General features: G+C 42.4%; 2 protein-coding genes across 3 annotated transcripts; both read left to right on the top strand.

Annotated features, from left to right (window-relative positions):
* Positions 1-962: 962 nt before the first annotated feature.
* On the top strand, positions 963-10,510 carry lcp2a (lymphocyte cytosolic protein 2a). Of its 2 annotated transcripts, none has more exons than XM_084374186.1 (22): positions 963-1,040; positions 1,986-2,298; positions 3,531-3,593; positions 3,708-3,754; positions 4,755-4,820; positions 5,014-5,039; positions 5,329-5,369; positions 5,640-5,832; positions 6,577-6,671; positions 6,750-6,810; positions 6,976-7,053; positions 7,399-7,421; positions 7,611-7,630; positions 7,727-7,828; positions 7,931-7,949; positions 8,039-8,054; positions 8,146-8,224; positions 8,377-8,429; positions 8,688-8,740; positions 8,956-9,030; positions 9,211-9,360; positions 9,883-10,510. In XM_084374186.1, the coding sequence occupies exons 2-22, from the start codon at positions 2,221-2,223 to the stop codon at positions 10,030-10,032; spliced, it is 1,488 nt and encodes a 495-aa protein (XP_084230312.1). In that variant the 5' UTR covers positions 963-1,040; positions 1,986-2,220; the 3' UTR covers positions 10,033-10,510. The 2 variants fall into 2 exon arrangements, with proteins under 2 accessions (XP_084230312.1, XP_084230311.1); XM_084374185.1 differs by lacking the exon at positions 963-1,040 and adding an exon at positions 1,629-1,874.
* Positions 10,511-13,898: 3,388 nt separating this feature from the next.
* foxi3a (forkhead box I3a) lies at positions 13,899-15,515 on the top strand. Its single transcript, XM_084373222.1, has 2 exons — positions 13,899-14,535; positions 14,730-15,515. Exons 1-2 carry the CDS (start codon positions 14,019-14,021, stop codon positions 15,419-15,421), a joined length of 1,209 nt encoding a protein of 402 aa, XP_084229348.1. The 5' UTR covers positions 13,899-14,018; the 3' UTR covers positions 15,422-15,515.
* Positions 15,516-18,915: the final 3,400 nt, after the last annotated feature.

Raw genomic sequence — 18,915 nt, 5'->3', positions numbered from 1 at the left:
TTACGCGGCTGTTTGAATAACTTTCTAAACATAATAGAAGTTTAATAACTTCTTCTCTTTAACTAATTAAGGAGTTTCAGGATTAACAAGACATGAATGTGAACACGAGGTTATTTTAGTCACAATGTGAAGCAAACCTCGACTTATTTAATTTGCATATTAATGCTGCTGTGGCGCTGTCACCATCAGCTGTGGCCGCCACTTCTGCAAGTGGTGATTTATTTCTGGATCTGTTATTTCCCCAGAGTGCACCTCTCCCATCAGACTGTTAGTCAGTGATTCACCAGGATGAGGTGTGACCTTTAAACCCACCTGTGAGCTGGTTCTGCCTCCTCCAGAACCCTGAAGCTCTGCGTGTGTTTTATGATGGTTGTGTTGATTCCCGTCATGTCGGAGCTGTTATCAGGTGCAGTTTCATAAGCAGCCGGTCATGTGACATCACACCAGAGGAGGAAGCAGTGGAGGGTTTTTTCCTCTGACACTCTTAAAAAAGACGAGCTTAAATAGATGTGTGGCAGCAACGAGGAGGTTAAACAGAAAACCTGGACTGTAAAGAAACATATGAAGGTTAGAGATCTCCTACACACATGTATTAAAGGGCAGCTCCACCAATTTGACCCATTAAAGTGTGTTTACAGGTCCTGGGGAGTTGAAAAGCAGTCCGCTGATCTCACATTGCAGTCCTATAAAAGTTTTTTTTATTCCACGTTCTTCTTCCTCTTCAAAAAGTTCTTCCCCTCCATCTCTTCTCTGTACGATCATAAAGTATTGTACGTTTCTCCTCCGTTCAGCAGTCAACTAATGCAGTTACTATGCTTTGCAATGGATTTCAGCAGCTCCGGGGCCTCCTGCAGCAGAGGACAGAGAAGTAAAGAGAAATATTTTAATCCTCAAAAGTTGGAACAAACAATCTCTGTGCTCTCCTCGACTCCTGTTGTTTATTCCCTCCAGAAGCTCGCCAGCTCCAGCTGCTGTCCGCCGGCTGACGCCAACGGGGTCGTTCGTTGATCGAAAACACCGGCAACTGTTCCTCGACTTAGGTCAGTGCAGCATGTCATATTTATTTAATTATTTAATTATTTATTTATCTGTATTGAAAAATCTCCAAAAGGAATCAACACCACAACCACCAAGAGGTCAAGTTAAGTGGGCCATGAGTAGATGAACTTCCTTCTGCATGGTGTTGACATGAAACTGTTCACAACAAAGTAACAACTTCAGTAACCGGGTCAGGATTTCTGGAAAGAGATCACTGTTGTGTTTCTCAGTTGTGTTTTTGTGCCATCTGGTTCCTTTATATCGGAGAGAAAACCGATATATGTACAGCTGATATATCACAAAAATATGTGTTTATAATTTTGGGTGAAATGTCCCTTTAAGTGCAGCACCTCACACTGTGTTATATTCCAGCCGTCAAAACTTCATCAAAGTTACACTTTGACCCGCAAACGTGCGAACGTGAATTAAACTGACCTGAGTTCAGTGAGGAGACGTCGCAGCAACCCAGACTGAACTCTTAAAACTGATCTGGAGTCAGAGTTTTCTTCTTCTTCTCGTTTTTTTTTGTCAACAGTTTCTCGTCAGCCGCCGAGCTGCAGCGAGTGGGTGCAACTGCTGCATCTGTTCCGCTCTGTGGTCAGACGAGGGGAGGAGGAGGATGCTGCCTTCATCCCCCCCTCTGCACAGTCACTTCCTCTGAGAGAGAGAGAGAGAGAGAGAGAGGATGGAGGGAAGGGAGGTTAAAAGATAGACTGTTGGGGAGAGAGAAAGAAAGAAGGAAGCCATTTTGGTTCCTTAGCTGCATGTCTGTCTGCACTTTGCTGTCCTCTCTCTGGTTTCTTTGCTTCGAAAGACGCTGGGAGAGACAGAAAGTGGTGGGTCGATTTGAGGAAGTAAAACTTTCTGAAGACAGTTGGCTTTTTTTTTTTTAATTCTCTGGAAGTCTTTCTGAGAAGTTTTGGGTTTTTTTTTTTACGTCTTCGCAGGAAGGAGTGGTGAGGACCAGGGGGGGCCGTCACACAACCGAACGGTGGACGTCCAACTTGAAGACGAGCAGCAGGGACGGACAACGAGACTGGGAGACTAAAAATATCTAAAAGACGGTGACGACGAACTCGTCGCCAGGTGATGTTGGCCTCCTCTCGTTAGAGCAGAAGTCTTCGGGGTTTGACGTCAGCTGGACGGACGAAGTGTCTTTGAGAGAAGTGAGGAGGACGCAGGATGAGCTCCGACCGAGTGCCGTCTAGGTCTGAGGTGATGGGGTGGAGCCCACAGCAGCTGGCAGACTACCTGAAGAGGGTGAGACCTCCATCCATACTCTGTCCTCCGTCCTTCCTGTCTTCCTGTCTTTGTTTGTCCTTCTGTCATTGAACCGAGACTTGAAACTTGCTGCAGTTAAAGAACAGTCGAAGCTTCGTCACACATTTTGTGGAGAGGTCGGTTCACTTCAGTGTAACGGCTGTTATTTGTGGAGTCTTTGCATCAAGTTCAACACGAGTTAACTTGTGTTTCAGGACAATATTTTAACCCAACATGGACGTTCAGCAGGCTGAAGCCTCCTCAGGGGGCCCTCAAGAGTTAAAGAGGAGACATTAGAGTCACTTAGAAATCATCAGAAAAAAGACCATTCAGAACTTGCCTGAGAATCTTCATGTTTTTAAGTTTTCTTCAGTATCAAAGTAATCCAGTGATAGTTGTCTGAACGTCCATGAGTTCACTGCAAACAGGAACTGCTAATAGCTAATTCGGCATACTATATATTAAAAAAAGTGTCTGTAAAGAGAATGTAGCCGACGTTACAACAGCACATGTGCTGATCTTTTATGGGGTCTTGCTTGTTAGCATCTTCCAGAAGTTGCCTGAGAATCATCTTGTTTTTACGTTTTTTTTCAGCGTTAAAGTTGAATGTAGACGTCTGTACATCCGCAGCATCAGAATCTGTGAGCAAAGGGATGAAACATTTTGGTAACGGAAGCGTTTTGGTTTCTGAGGTCAGAACAGTGTTGGCCGGTCACGTTTGAGTGGGCTTTGGTTGCGTGCAGGTAAACAGTCCACGCAGAGAGCGAAAGAGGCTGAATGCTTTGGTTGAAATGTGCAATGTTGATTATTGTAAATGTAGATTATGACCTGCAGATGGACGAGGAAATCTCGGTCGGGGTTTGGCTTGAACTCATTGCCTGAGTCACCAACACAGCAACTGGAATTGGAGTTTAATCATGAAATAGCATGCGGAAATTTAAAAACCTACCATTGTCGGTCTGTTTCTCTGCTGCTGTGGTGCTATGGATGCAAAAACGTGAGCGGCCATAGCTGCTATTTTTACTGGGCCTGTCTAGTTTGCGCTATGAATGGTTAGCATCAGCGCTAACGTTGGGCAGACACCTGGAACGCCATGAAGGCTCAGAAGAACATTAGCTTTAAGGGAGGGAGGGCTCTTGCCAGTACAAGATAAATAAGGCCATTGACCCTGCTGAGGTTGATGGTTCAACTCCTGCTGCCTCCACTCTCACTAACACTGTGTTTCTGTGCAGATGAGTCTGTCCGGCTGTGATAAAGTCGTTTTGAAGAACTCCATCAGCGGCTCCAGATTTGTGGTGAGTTCATCGCAACAGGTTTGACATTCGGAGCCGGAGGAAGGAAAGGTGAGGAGGAGATGTGATCACCTAAACTCAATGCACAGTTTGACATTTTCTCTGTTTATTTTGCAGAATCTGAGCGATAACGACCTACAAAAATTCCCCAAACTTCACGCCCCGTGAGTACCGACAAACTGCTGATTCATATCAAACAGAAAGTGTCGATGACGGCTGCTGTTTGATTAGAGGCTTTAATAGACCAACGAAGAGCTGATGACGATCCATATGTTGCATCTTAACTTAACAAAACAAACATGCAACTCTAAACTTCTTCAATCGTCACCTTGCTGTCGCCCTTCGCTTGTCACTGGCTAGCTAGCTTGCTATAATAGACAAGAAAAGACAGGTGTTCAATTTTAGTGTTGATGAGTCAGAGACATTAATCGTGTCGGTGGAGGGAAGAATATAAAGGTTAGCATCTGGGTTAGCTTTGCTTACAGGCTAACTCTTAATGTTAGCTTCTTTGACAGGCTAACATATGTATTAGCTTCTGCAATGGGCTAATATCTAAGTTAATATTAGATAATACAGGCTAACATCTGTGTGAGCCAATAGGCTTACATCAGTGTTAGCTTCTCCAACCGGCTAACATCTGTGTTAGCTTCTCTAACAGGCTTACCTTTGTGTAATTTTCTATAAAAGACCTACATTTGCATTGGCTTCCTTAATAGGCTAACATTTGTGCTAGTTTCTCTTACAGGCTGACATTAATCTTAGCTTCTTTGACAGGCTAACATCTGTATTAGCTTCTCCAATGGGCCAACATCGAAGTTATTATTAGATTATACAGGCTAACATCTATGTGAACCAATAGGCTTACGTCAGTGTTAGCTTCTCTAACAGGCTAATATATGTGTTAACTTCTATAAAAGACTTACATTTGCATTGGCTTCCTTAATAGGCTGACATTTGTGCTAGCTTCTCCACCAGGCTAACATCTGCATTAGCCTCTCCATCTAGCTAATATGTGGCCAACAACTAAGAAAAGGAGACGAGATGGAGGATATGTAGAGGACAGAGTCAGACAGATACAAAATGGTTCACGGCATTAGCAGATGACATCATGACTCATTAATAAAAGTTTGAATAACCTCGATGTGTCTGTCTGCGTCTCCTCAGGTTGATCTCCAAGATCAGCACTGAAATCAGCAAGAAGGAGGAAAGACGAGGCCTGTTCGGTAAAAAGTCAGTCGTGTTTTTACTGATTTAAAACAAGCTTCACAGATAATGCACTGTTATAGTATCATTTTATATACTATTACTGATGATATCATTAAGTAAAGAGGAGTCGACCGTTTGAAACCCATGAGCTGTGAAGGTCACGATGGAAAATAATAATACATTTCTTTCTGTCTGTTTGTTTTCCTTTCCACTGCAGAACAACTCCCAGATATCACGAACCAGGTAGGAACTCTATTAATTTAATACATTAAAAATTAATCATATTTCTGTATTAATACAGACAAATATTTTTCTAATGTTTGGATGAAAAAATGTAATAGTATCACATTTAGATTGCATGTATTATACATTTCTGTATACTGTATGCACTTTACAGTACTCTACAGTTTCTATTTTATCTGAGGATCAAAAAAAAAAAGTTTTGAAGTCTTGGTTGTGTAAAATGTAAAAAATATATAGATATTAGCATTTTCACATATGAGCTGCTAACGTGCTGATTTATTCTGTGCAGAGACGCCTACGGATGTTCAGGGCTGGGGTGAAGACGAGTTTGTATGTATACTGTTTTATCTTGTTAATTTTCTCTTCCTCTTTTCTGTCTGTTTTAACCAGAAAAACTCGAGTTTAAAAGAATTTAAATAATTATTCCTTCAATGGTATTCAAAGAACACAAAAACACTGATAACAACTGATACTCGGCACATTTTTCTGGGACTTCATGTTTTCTGGCTGCAGTTGTTTACTGAGGTGGTTTAAAGGGCGATACTGTGTAGTTGTGAGGTTGTTGCCAAGTGTTTTCTCAGTTTCCCTTCACTCCATCAGGATGATGAGGAGTTTGATGATGACTATGAGAGTCCATACAGCGGTGATGAGGAGGGTAGTGGGGGAGACTACGAATCCCCAAATGATGACCCGGACGGGGCCAACGATTATGAACCTCCTCCCTCTGAACCTCCAGAAGACATGGTGCGCAACCTGTGCCCCACTCTGCCCATCGGAGACAGCGACTATATAGGTAACCACCAGGGGGGGTCGGAGACAGTTGTTAGATGTTTGCTCATGGATAGTTGTTAGCATCGTTGTTAGCTCATGGATAGTTGTTAGCATCATTGTTAGTTTATGGATAGCTGGTAGCTCATGGATTGCTGTTAGCAACGTTGTTTGTTTATGGATAGTTTGTTAACTTATGGATAGTTGTTACCTCATGGATAGTTGCTAGTTTATAGATTATGTTACACCATTGGGTAGTTGTTAGCTTGTTGGTAGGTGATAGCTTATAGACAGTTGTTAGCTTATGGATAGTTGTTCATTAATGGATAGTTGTTAGCTTACTGCCAAGCCTAATTGTTAGTTCATGGATGGATGTCAGCATAGCCGTTAAATCACAGATAGTTGCTAGCATAGTTGTTAGCTTAAAGATAGTTGTTCACTCATGGATAGCTGTCAACTTATGGACAGTTAGCTTATGGGTAGTTGATAGCTCATGGATAGCTGTTCGCATACTGGTAAGCTGACACTAGCTAAACTGCTACTGCTGTAAGTAAACTGGTAAAGCTCTGTACAGATGGCACGGTGCCCTCTTGCTGGTTAATGAAGGAATAAGTGATTCATAACCACTGTTGTCACGGTAACCACCCGTCATGGGGATTTTTCTAAATGTCCTCACAGAAACTCAAGTCTCATAATGTGCTAAAGAGCGAGGCACCTCCATGACACTGCAGTTAGCCCCCAACAACTCTGTGTGTGTGTGTGTGTGTAGATAACAGGGATAACCACGTGTCATCCAGACGCCAGCCACCCGCCCTCTGCCCCCGGCCTCCAGTCGCCACCCTGTCTGCACCGTCTGCAAGGATGGTGAGTTTTTTAACCATCAGCTGTTCACACTGTGAGTCGCTAGTTGCGCTAACTAAAACCTCTGACTGCCACTCGTAGCCCGGAGACTCCAGAAGAGATCACTCCCCACACACGGGCGGCGGACGACCCGGAGGAAAACGTGAGTAACGCGCAGAAATCCAGTCGGAGTGGAGCTTAATGTGTAATATGTGTCACCAAGTTTTAGTTTTGAGGTTTCGTAGGTAAGAAATGAAGCTCATAGATTCCAGATATTTGACTGATTTATCAAAATATTTGTCATCTGCGTCTTTGTTGTTGTGTTCAGTTCCTCCCGAGCCGCCGCAGATCTTTCGTGCCAGCAAACCGGGCCGAGATTCAGGATCCAACCCGTCACCGGTCAGAGGTAATACTGAGCCTGAGAGGCCGTTTGGTTTTATCCTGTTAAATCATGTTAATAGTGTCAATAAATTACAGAGATTAACCATAAAAACAAGCTTTTGTTACTTACATTGTGGTGCATTCAGGGACAAATTCCATTAACTTCTTCTTTTTATTACTGTAATCTTTGTTATCTTTGAAATCAAGTCCATTTTCTGTTTTATGTGTAATATTTTCTTTTGCTTCCATAAAAACACATAATTACAAACAGAAGATCTGTTTTTTAATCATTTAAATGTTATGGATTCAGTTTATTAATCTGAAAACTGATGTTTTAACATTATAACATCGAGTTTTCTCTTCTTCACAGGACCTCATCGCAACACAACAGGGGTGAGGGGTTTTTTACTTTTAAATAAACTTTAGCAAAAGAAAATTAAAAACATAAAGGGACCGAGACTTTAACCCTGAGGAACTCCACTGTCGTACCACCACAGACACCAAAAACTTCATTCTGACTTGTGTTTTTCGTTCTTTTAACATCTTTATTGTTATAAATTTGAACTTGTGTGTCTCTTACAGCCGAGCACACAGCCGTGGAGGTGAGTACGCAAAACACTCACATCAGAATCAAGTTAGAGCTGAAGTGTTATTTATTTTAAGGTGGACTTTTAATTTGTTTTTGTTTGTTCGTTCAGGCCTCAGCCGGACGTCCCTGATCCTTCGACCTGGTCCAAACCTCCGGTTCTTCCTCCGCCCTCCATCAACAGGAGCAACTCAGCAGCCAGAAATCCTCCCAGGTCGCTAAATGTGTCATCGCCACAATGTTTGAATTCATATTCATCAGTTTATTCAAGTTATTTGATTATAATCCAGTTTGTATGTGTGGTTTGGTTTTACAGGTTTGATGTGAGGAGAGAGGTAAGACGCTGCTCGGACAGAATTTTGTTAAAATGTTGAATAAATGTGAATAAACTCTGACCCGGTTTCTTCTTTTCTGTTTTTATCAGCAATCACCTGATGAAGGTGAGGATTCCCTTTTATTTAATCTCACTTTATCTGCCCTCACAACATTTTGTTGTCAACGTGAATCTTTAAACCTTCTTCCCTCCTCCAGCTCCGAAACACAACACCTTCCCCCTTCAGAATAAAAGCCTGCCGCCCCGCCCTGGACTTCCCTCAAGACCCGGAGACAGGTGTGAAAAACATAATATCATTCTGTCAGAACTGACGTGTTGAAAACCTTGTTCAGCACCACGACTGTTCAGAACCTCCTCGAGGTAGATTAAATCAAATATTAACTGCATTTAAATGAATAATCTTTGTTTGTTTGTTTGTTTCCGAGCAGTCTGCCTCCAAACGTTCCCTCTGCAGGATCTCTGCCTCACAGACTACAGTCAGGTAAGAAGACGACAACACAAACATTAAAGGGACAGTTGATATTAATCCCAACCTTTACAGGTGTGTGCATCTCAACCTACAACCAAGGTTTGTGTCCAGGATGTTGTTATGTTGTTGTTGTTTTGATGTTAGATGACCCGAGTGTGTCGGGACTGTGGTGGTTCAGTTAGAACACTAGAGGGCGCTGATCCACAGAGCTGCTTCGTCCAGCAGCTCTGTTAATAAAACCTGTACTGACAGTGTGTGTGTGTGTTGCAGGACCAGACAGACAGTCGTTTCGTCCTCCTCCATCTACAACGTCACGCACACAGGTAACAACACACACACACACACACACGCACAGCTACGTACATATTATTATTATTATTATTATTATTATTATTAATATTATCATTAGTAGTAATAGTTGTAGTAGTAATAGTTCAGTCTGAACAGCAGGTGGGGCTGTTGTCTTTCCGTTCGCTGTTGAGCTGATCAGTCAGTTACAAGTGTTATACTGTGTGTGTGTGTGTGTGTGTGTGTGCAGGAGATGGACCCTACCTGGTATGTGGGTAAGGTGACCAGAGGGCAGGCTGAAGGATGTCTGAAACGAGTCAACAAGGTAACAAAACAAAGCAGCAAAAATAAACGTTCAGAACATTTTTATGACTTTTCATGCATGATGTTTGTCATTTTAACATACGCAGGTTTAGAAATTACTCACATCCTTAAATTAACATAATCATCTTTATTATCGTGTTTCTGTGACGTCTCTCACGTCTGTCTCTGTTTCCGTGTTGAGGACGGGGCGTACCTGGTGAGGGACAGCACCCGTCAGCAGGCCAATCAGCCGTTCACCCTGATGGTCTTCTACCAGGACAAAGTCTACAACATCCAGATCAAACAGCAGCACCAGCACTTCCTGCTGGGAACCGGACTCAAAGTCCAGGAGGTAAATATGACACTACTGAGCAGAGAAGAAGTAAAATGCTACATCCCTTTCCGAGTAACTGCTAACTGCTGCTGACTGTAGCTTCCATTAGCCATTTAGCTCAGCTAGCAGTGCAGCTAGCAGTCAGGACTGTGAGCTCAGAGCACAGTGTTGGTGTTTACACCGCTAACGAGGGAGCTTTGCTAACTTCTGTTGATATCTCTGAAGGACAAAACAGAGACGTCATAACATCAGAACTGTTATTTCTTTTCACTCAGTTGGTAATTTAACCCAACATTCTTACATATTGTTCCTTTAAATGCAACAAGTCACTGTAGCATACCGTTCGCTAACAACTAACACATCGACTGTGTGGAAGCCGGTCCGGGATGCTAGGAGATGCTAACGTTAGATTTTTTGGGAATTGGGGAAATTTGCACTTTAACGACCTTCAGAGGTAAACAGCTATAAATGTGTGTGTGTGTGTTTGTGTGTGTGTGTGTGTGTGTGTGTGTGTGTGTGTGTGTGTGTGTGCGTGCGCAGACTTTCCCATCAGTCATGGGCATCATCTGCCATTACTCCCAGTCTCCTCTCCTCCTCATCGACGCCAAAAACCGCGGCTCGGCTCAGCAGAACCAGTGTCTACTCTCTGACCCGGCTGGATACTACATGACGGGACACAGCTGGTCCTGACCGGATAAACCGAATCAGACCGGTTGAGTCAAACTAAACCCAACAGGCAGAATCGAACGGTTGTAAACATTTTATTGAAACCCGGAGTTTATTTTCTGGCCTTTTTGCACATGTTGCTTCATTTGCTTACTTTAGTTTGTGTTCACAGACGACAGCTTCCAGGTTTGTGTCGGCTCTGCTCTGTTTAAGTTAATAAACTCAAGTTAATGAACCACTTAAACTGAGTGGAGAAGGTTTTAATCTTGATTTCTGTATGACGCTACTTCCAGTACACGATATTGGATGAATAAATGTTTTAGTTAAAGTCTCCTCGTCCTGTGTTGAGCTGAGCTGCATAAAGCCAGGTTTCATGATTGTATCACCAGCCTCCAGTGTTCATACTTTGCTTCTCTATATTCAGTCTGGACATTTTTAATCAACTGTAAATGTTGATTAACTGTAAATGTTGTCTCCTCATTAAAACATCATCAGAGCGTCAGCAGTGTCGTGTTTTTCTCAAACAGAACTTCTGTCAGATGTTTAACTTTCGGGGGATATCTGCACTCATACATATCTATTATTTCTTTTTAATCGCAGTCCCAATTAAAGGAGCAATTTGTAAGATATGACCACGTTCAGCGTTATCTACTGACGTTAGCATGCTAACCAGCTAGCCCCCGAGTACAATGTGGAAATATTCCCGCTCCATCACAGTTTTCACCTGCTGCTGCTGTCTCACCTGTCCTGTCCTGGTCAGAGCCGGTATAAATCACCTCCACGCTGTGTTTATCCTGCTGTCAAGCTGAACTCCGGTGGTCTCGTAGCCTCCCGGCAGCTAACAGGCCCACTTGACTGGAGTCGGCCTACGCTACTGTACCTTAACGTCCTCTCTGAGGTGGTACACAATGTAGAAAAACCTGAGAGACACTGATTTAGAGGTTGTTGATGTGGAAATTAAAGCCTTCAATCCTTCTGAACCAAGAAGACTCTGTGTGACAGTTGAAGGTGCTGTTACAGTGTAAGTACAGCAGCACCTTCCCCCATAATCCCAGTCATCTGTCAGTTATATTTCAGACCGTGTGTGTTGTTTTGTCTGCATTGTCTACGAAGGCACCGCAGGGCGAAGATTACCGCTGCCATCGCCAACTGTCATCACACACACACACACACACAGACACACACACACAGGTGTGAATTACCTGAGGTTGAGTCTGTCGTCGTTGGCAGAAAGTGAGCTGATAAGAAATCTGTCTGCTTCAGTCAGACGTGCTGATGTTGAACCTCTGAGAGTTTCAGATTAAAGGTGAGACTTTGGTTAAAGTGTGTTCGTCTCATTGAGGCTCCAGGCTGCAGTCAGATGTTAGTTATACTCTTAAATATGACAACAGCACCACACAAGACTCCAACTGATGGTAATCTGCAGATTATTTTTGACCAGGAGCCGAAGGAGAAGCAACACATCTTCACATTATCTGAGTTGATTTAATTTGATTTATAACAAAAAATATTTTATTAACTCTTCATATACTTTGTGCTAAATTTGTAAAATGACAACAGTCGTCAACTGAATGTCGGGACGTAAAACTGCTCCCCAAGACGAACCCTCAGATCTTAAAGTTGACCTTTTCTGACCTTTTACTCTTTATTCGGATCCTCGTCAGCTTTTTCAAAGCGGTCTCTGGTCATCTTGAGGCAAAAGAAGTCAATTATAACATTTAGAAAATGATTGAAATAATTATTGATATCAAATTAAAACAAACACTAAATTAAAAGAAAAAGAAAAGAAAATTACATCAAAAAAGGTTGAAAATGAGTCACATTTTAATATAAATGTTACCATCATAAAACTGTTCATGGACATGAAGGTAACTAAGTAGTATTTACATTTGTTGCTGCTTTATACTTTCACTTCACCACATTTCAAATATCAAATATTGTACTTTTACCTCCACTACATTTATTTGATAACTTTAGTTACTCGTTACTTTCACATTTTTTCAAATTAATTTATTTTATCTGCTTTCAGATTAAAAAAAAAACCCCAAAAAGTAAAAACAAACCAACACTGATACTGATAATCAGAAAGAAACTGAATATCGGATCTGATAATTAATCAACCATTAGTCTAAAGTACATGTAAATATATGTATAATTTACTTTTACTTGTTGTTTTAATTCAACCCTCGGGACAAACGTAACATGTTTACAACAGCTCAGAACAACTGAACCATTACTGCATGGTCACTTTTTAAAGCTGCATGTTTATAGAAGATAATTCAGACTCTCTCAGAACAAAGACGTCCTTTAAATCACTTCTTCTATCAACATGCAGCTTTAAACCAAAGCATTAACATCTGACATCACTGTTTGATGAGAATTGAGGTGTTAATGTGAGTGAGGTAGACGTGCTGACTGTGTGTGTGTGTTTGTTTGAAGGACAATAGTTTTGGGCGACACCTCAAACAGCAGCTGATGGTCTGTTGGTCTGTTTGTTGTCTGCAGAGTCTCTAAGACAGATTAAGTTTCACTTTCTGCTCTGAGGGAATCTGTTCAACACCTTCTGAGTCGGCACCTCAAATCAGCGGCCGATCTGAGATCAGAGAGGAGAATCACTGGTTTAATATAATTTTTAAGTTTATTAAACCTTTCACAGTGACTCTCCTACAGTAAAACTTTGTGTGCTTTCCAAAATTTGGTCGAGTTTATTGTGTTTCTGTAAGAGAAAAGATAAAAATCAGTCCCTTCTGGCTGTTTCTGGAGGTTATAGCTGGATTGTGATGTTCATTAAAAAGGAGCTCAGGACTTTGTGAGGAGAAGAATAACACACCAGTTATAATAATGTTTTAAAACCGTGTTTTTTTAAATGGAGTTTGGTATGGCATGAAACTGAAGCTGGTTTTGGACATTTAAAGCTCCCGAACTGTTTTCTGTCAAGTCCTGATGGAAAGAGAAGACAATTTAAAATAACCCTCGAACTCTTGTTGATGACAGACTGTAAAATCAAACTTTGTTCTAACAAGTGTTTAATGAGTGCAGGACAAACTTTCATCTTCAGCATCTACAAGCTGCTACGTTTGGTGCTTTAACTGAAATAAATCTGAAATATTTAAACACATATTTGCTTTTTGAGTCTTCATTAAAAGTATGCCGAATTAGCTCTGAGCAGCTCCTGTTTGCAGTGTACTCGTGGTCGTTCAGACATCTGTCACTGGATTGCTTTGATACTCAAGAAAACTTAAAAAAACGTGAAGTTTCTAAGGCAAGTTCTGAATCATAAAAGGCCGTCTTTTTCTCTCTGATTTTTTCATCTACGTTGGACAAGCTTGATGTTTTTGACGTCATGTGACTCAGGGAGTGATGACATCATGATGATCCTCAGGCTGGCTCTGAATTGTCTTTTTGATCGATCTTCATGATGTTATTTATAAGTCGTCTGCAAAATAAATAAAGATCAATGTTTTATAATGTGTGTTTGATGAACGCGACCGGGCGTTTAGACGGTTTGTTTTACATTTTCAACAGACGAGTCGCAGTTACGTCTGAAACGTTGAAAAGGCTCTCAATCACTCATTTATCAAGCTGTGTGTGTGTGTGTGTGTGTGTGTGGAGACATACCTCAGCATTAAATCCTCAGGCTCTAATCTGCTTGAGGGGAAGAATTCAGCCTAGTCTTATTCAAATCAACCCACACACACACACACACACACACATACACACACACACACACACCATGCATACACATGCATGCGAATGTGTGTGTGAGACAGCCCACAGTAGCCAATCAGCTTGTCCATGGGTGGAGCATCAGACTATAAGTTTCTCAGGTGAGCAGCAGGTGAACAGAGCACGACAGGTGCAGGAGCTGCGTGAAGCCTCTAGAAACACACACACACACTTATTTATACAAACACACACACGCTTGTTGGAAGTGAGCAGAAGAAGGACATCGGCGTGAAGACGAGACAGGACAGTGAAGGCAGAACCACAGGAGGGAACAGAAAACCAGCATGGCTTCCTTCGTCCTGGAGCAGGGTCTGTCCCAGCAGGAGCTCCCGTCTCTGGGCATCCATTCGACCGACTTCAGCCTGTACAGCCCTCCGGCTCCTCCCGAGCACAGCCTGTCGGCGTCACAGTGGCTCCCACCAACCAACCACAGCGACCCCTACCTCTGCAACCGAGACCCGGGCCCGGTCTCTGGGCCCCTCCCGACAGGAGGCCCGACAGGACTCCCTCCGGTGTTCGGTGGCTTCTTCCCTCATCTCTACAACAACCCCTGGTTCTCCATGTCCAACCCAGATGAGATGCTGCGCCTGGTCCGCCCGCCCTACTCCTACTCCGCCCTCATCGCCATGGCGATACAAACGGCACCGGAGCAGCGGCTGACGCTCAGCCAGATCTACCAGTACGTCACCAACAACTTCCCCTTCTACAGCTCCAACAAGGCCGGCTGGCAGAACTCCATCCGACACAACCTGTCGCTCAACGACTGCTTCAGGAAGGTTCCTCGTGACGAGAACGACCCAGGTGAGACGAGCCACACCTGAGTTTGTCGTGTTGACTCATTATTAACAGGAAGTGGGCTCTGATTGGCTGTTTTATATGTTTTCTGAAGAAGTAAAAGTTTTCTTTCATGTTCTGGTGAAAAGAGAAGAAAAGTAGTTGCTGCTTTGTTTCTTTAATAACCTTCATCTTCCTCCTCCTCCTCCTCCTCTCTGCAGGTAAAGGAAACTACTGGACTATCGAACCAAACTGCGAGAAGATGTTCGACAACGGAAACTTTCGCCGCAAGAGGAAGAGGAAGGCTGATGACGTGACCGCTGACAAGAAACCATCCTCCCCCTCCTCTTCCTCTGACTCCTCCTCATCAGAGCCAAGCCCTAAAGTTCCCAGCATGCACTGCAGCGGTGCTAGTAACAGCAGCACTGAGTTCCCTGCCCTCTCAGACACTAGCTTCAGCAACTTCATGTGTCAACCCCAGGACTCCTTCTTCCCCCTTCCTCCTCCTCCTCCTCCTCACGCCAGCTCCTCCTCGCTGTACATGCAGGTACCGGACCACGCCTCCCCTCCTCCTCTTCCTCCTCTTCCTCAGGGATACGTCTCCTCTTACTCCCCCGGCGCTGTTGTTCCTCAGTGGGACACCTGCAGCTCCTCACCTCCCCTCCATCACTCCATCACACCTCCTCCTGCTCCATTCCCCTCCTCCCAGTCAACTCCTACCCACTTCTCCCCCCTCGTCGACCCTTACGCCGGCTCTCCCCCGCTCTACGTCGACCTGCAGACGGCGTCCTGTCTTCAGCCGGAGCTCCAGGAGGCCCAGCAGCTGCAGCAGCTTCAGGCCCAGTGTGCGCCTCTCTTCTCTGGGGGCTTCACTGACCGTCTGCCCCTCGACTCTCTGGTTCTCCCGCAGTGACACGAACCTCCAGAGAACATTTTATGTTTACACCGAGAAATGATGATGTATTTTAAAGTTTTCAAAATGTCTTCATGTGAATGTTTGGTTGAATTCAAACCAGCCAGAGTGTGAATGTTCCTATTTATCTTTTTTTTAAAAGGGGGGTGAATGTTTGATGTGTAAATATGAGTCCAATGTATTTAATGTTTGGAATAAAAAAGAAAAAATCAACTTCGAAAACTGTTTTCTCTTTTTTCTCAAATGTAATCATCTATATAAATGAAGTACCTGCACCTTTACCAAGGTTAGCTTCTCCAACAGGCTAAAATCAATGTGAGATGCTCCGATAGGCTAACATCAACATTAGCTTCTCCAACAGGCTAAAAATCAATGTGAGATGCTCCAATAGGCTAACATCAACATTAGCTTCTCCAACAGGCTACAAATCAAGCTTAGCTTCTCCAGCAGGCTAACATCAAGCTAAGCGTCTTCAATAGCCCACAACCAAGGTTAGCTTGGCTGACATCAGTGATAGCTTCTCCAACAGGCTAACATCAAGCTTAGCTTCTCTAACAAGCGTACATCAGCTGCATTTCATGAAACAACCAGGTTGTATGTTTCAGGATTAAGCTGCTTTCAAAGCGAACAGAAAACACAGTAGAGTTCATTGAAGAAAGGATCCTGAAGATCTCTAGTTGATGATGTCGTGGTGTCAGGAAGATCTCTCAGCTGTGACCGTATCCTCCTGCTCTCATGTGTTTGAGCTCCACAGCTGAAGTCATTAACTCTCTACAGTGAGAAATCCTTCTTATCTCCTCTCTTTAAAACTCTTCCCACGGAGATTGAACTGTTGGCGAGGGATAATGACATCAGCACCTTCAAAGAAAAACAAACAAACAAGCAAACAAACAGTCATGCTGTGGTTCATGGATCTGCTGAGTCGTGATATCCTCGAAGAGGAAAACCTTTTATCTGTGTTTGATTTAGTTTCAGTGATTCAGCAGTAACGTGTGCAGGATGAGTCGACGGCAGAGATGATGACGCAGATTACAGCTCTGAATGTTTCAGTCAGCAGATCCCACAGACTGACACACAACCAGCGCTCAGATTTCCCACAGGCAGTGAACTGATGGCAGGTAAAACTTTTCTGTGGGAAAGAGGAAGTCCTCCACCTTTTTATTTATTTATCAGGTAACATGTTGGAAAGGAGTGAAAAACATCTGACACACTGACACAGTGTTTCTTTGCCAAATGACCTCAACGATTTCTCAATAAATTGTATGTTATCAGCCTAATTGATCAATTGATCAATTGATTCTTCACTATCAGCAATGATAAGAATAAAAACACTAAGTACATTTACTCAAGTACCGCACTTATATGTGTATAATTTACTTTTACTTGTACTTTGATACTTAAGTACATTCAGTGTCAGTGTTTTACTCAAGTACTGTCCCATGGGTGACTTTTACTTTTAGTAATATCATAAATTATATCTTTACTTTTGATTGAGATTTACAACACTGTGACATACTAAGTCATAATTTTGACCACAATTTTAATCAAATTTGAATTTATCTTTTTGTAAATGGACTTCTGTATTGTTCAGGCAGTTTACATAAAACAACATGCAAATAAAAACAATCAGTCAACTTAAGTCTGAAAATTGTTTTGACAAAGGCTTTCGACCATATCACACAGTCTTCGTGATGAAACGTGGCCCTGAGCCCTTGTTATTGTTTTGTTTTTAAAGTAAAAATATCATCTCTAAGAATATACTCAAAGAAAAATATACTCATCATGCAGTATTGTTACGCAGAGGTAGAAAGTAACTATATTTACTTTACAAAGATTTAAACTTTATTGTTCTCAGTGGACATTCACAAACTAACCAGCAGTTAATCTGGGACATCCTGCTTCATGAGTACTTTCACTTTCTGTACTTTAAGTGTATTTTGATGAAAACACTAAAAGAAAGTTTTGAATGTAAAACCTTTTTTTAAATAGATGTTTTCACTGTTGTATTTAAGTACAAGATTTGAGTAATAGTAACACCTCTGGTGTTGCGTAGTGGACTATAAAGAACAATATTTTATTCTGATCTTTAACATTTTATTGTTTATTGTTGCAATGTTTAGTCCTGTATATATTTTATCTATCATTGTTTATTTTGATCTTTATTGTCCTATGAGCCACTTCAGGCTGCATGTTTGTATGAAAGTATAAAATCTTTTTAGTTTTGAGCGTTTTGCAGGTTCATTGTTTAACATACAGATGTTTTTCTACGCAGATTTCTACTCCTATCTTTATATCTTGTCGGAGCTGGAAGTTGTTGTTTCTTTCTGTTACAGAGCTGGAGAAATAAAGATTACATCAGAGTTTAATTAAAGGTTTATTTCTATGGGGACGGGTCCAGACACACATCACAGAAGCTACTAATGAGCAACAACCACACGAAGCTCTGAGTGTTATTAAAGCATCAAACAGCTTTAAATTGATGTTAATGTCCTGCCTGTGTGTGTGTGTGTGTGTGTGCGTATGTCTCCACGCTGCGTGTTTAGTCATCATGTCGTCCATTGATGTGTATGTGACGGTAAACAGACGGCACACTCTGACTGACTGATGCCATCAGCTGATCAATACTGCTAAAAGACGTCTGATCAAGCCCGTCTGTTTAGGTTTAGGTCAATAGCAGCGTAAGTGTGCCGTTTGTTTACACTCCACACGTCCTCAGACCGGTCCACCCTCAGGACACACACACACATACACACACACACACATACACACACACACACACACACACACACACACACACACACAGATTATTGTGTGTGTCATCACAGACAGCTGGAACTGATGATCTGTATTGTCACAATAAACACAGAGACACTGAGGAGTGTGTGTGTGTGTGTGTGTGTGTGTGTGTGTGTGTGTGTGTGTGTGTGTGTGCGTGCGTGTGTGTGTGTGTGTGTGTGCGTGTGTTAAATGTCAGGAGTCAGACACACAGATAACTGATTTTTTTCTCTCTGTTTTATAACAGTGTTCATAAGCAGTGGTGGAAAGTAACTAAGTACATTTACTCAAGTACTTTGCTTTGGTCAACTTTTGTAGCACAACTTTACAGAACAAACACGTTTAGTTTATAGTTTTGATATTTTACTGAAAGTTACATTTCGAACGCAGGAGTTTTCTCAGAGCTCCTCGAGAGTTTTCTCCGACTTTTTCAAGAGGATCTGAAGTTCTTCAAAGGTGTTTCACTGTCCCATTAGGTCTTCCAGCAGTCCTTTAGGTCAGGAGGAGTCTGAGGGGTCTTGTTCATTAGGTGGTTCAGATATCCCTGAGGGGCTCCCAGAGCTTCTTGAGAGTTCCCAGTGTTTTGTTGAAGAGACCATTAAGATCCTTAAAGTGGTTCCAAACACCTTTAAGGTGGTTCCAGTGTTGCATGGGATTATCCTTGTGGTTTTTAAAAGGTATGAGGTGTCTGTGAGGGTTCCTGGACCTAAATGTTTCCA

The sequence above is a fragment of the Pagrus pagrus genome, assembly GCF_965226575.1.
Source record: "Pagrus pagrus genome assembly, chromosome: 14".
Taxonomy (NCBI): domain Eukaryota; kingdom Metazoa; phylum Chordata; class Actinopteri; order Spariformes; family Sparidae; genus Pagrus; species Pagrus pagrus.
Note: the sequence above shows the minus strand (reverse complement) of the source record. Positions and strands in the feature narration are given on the sequence as shown.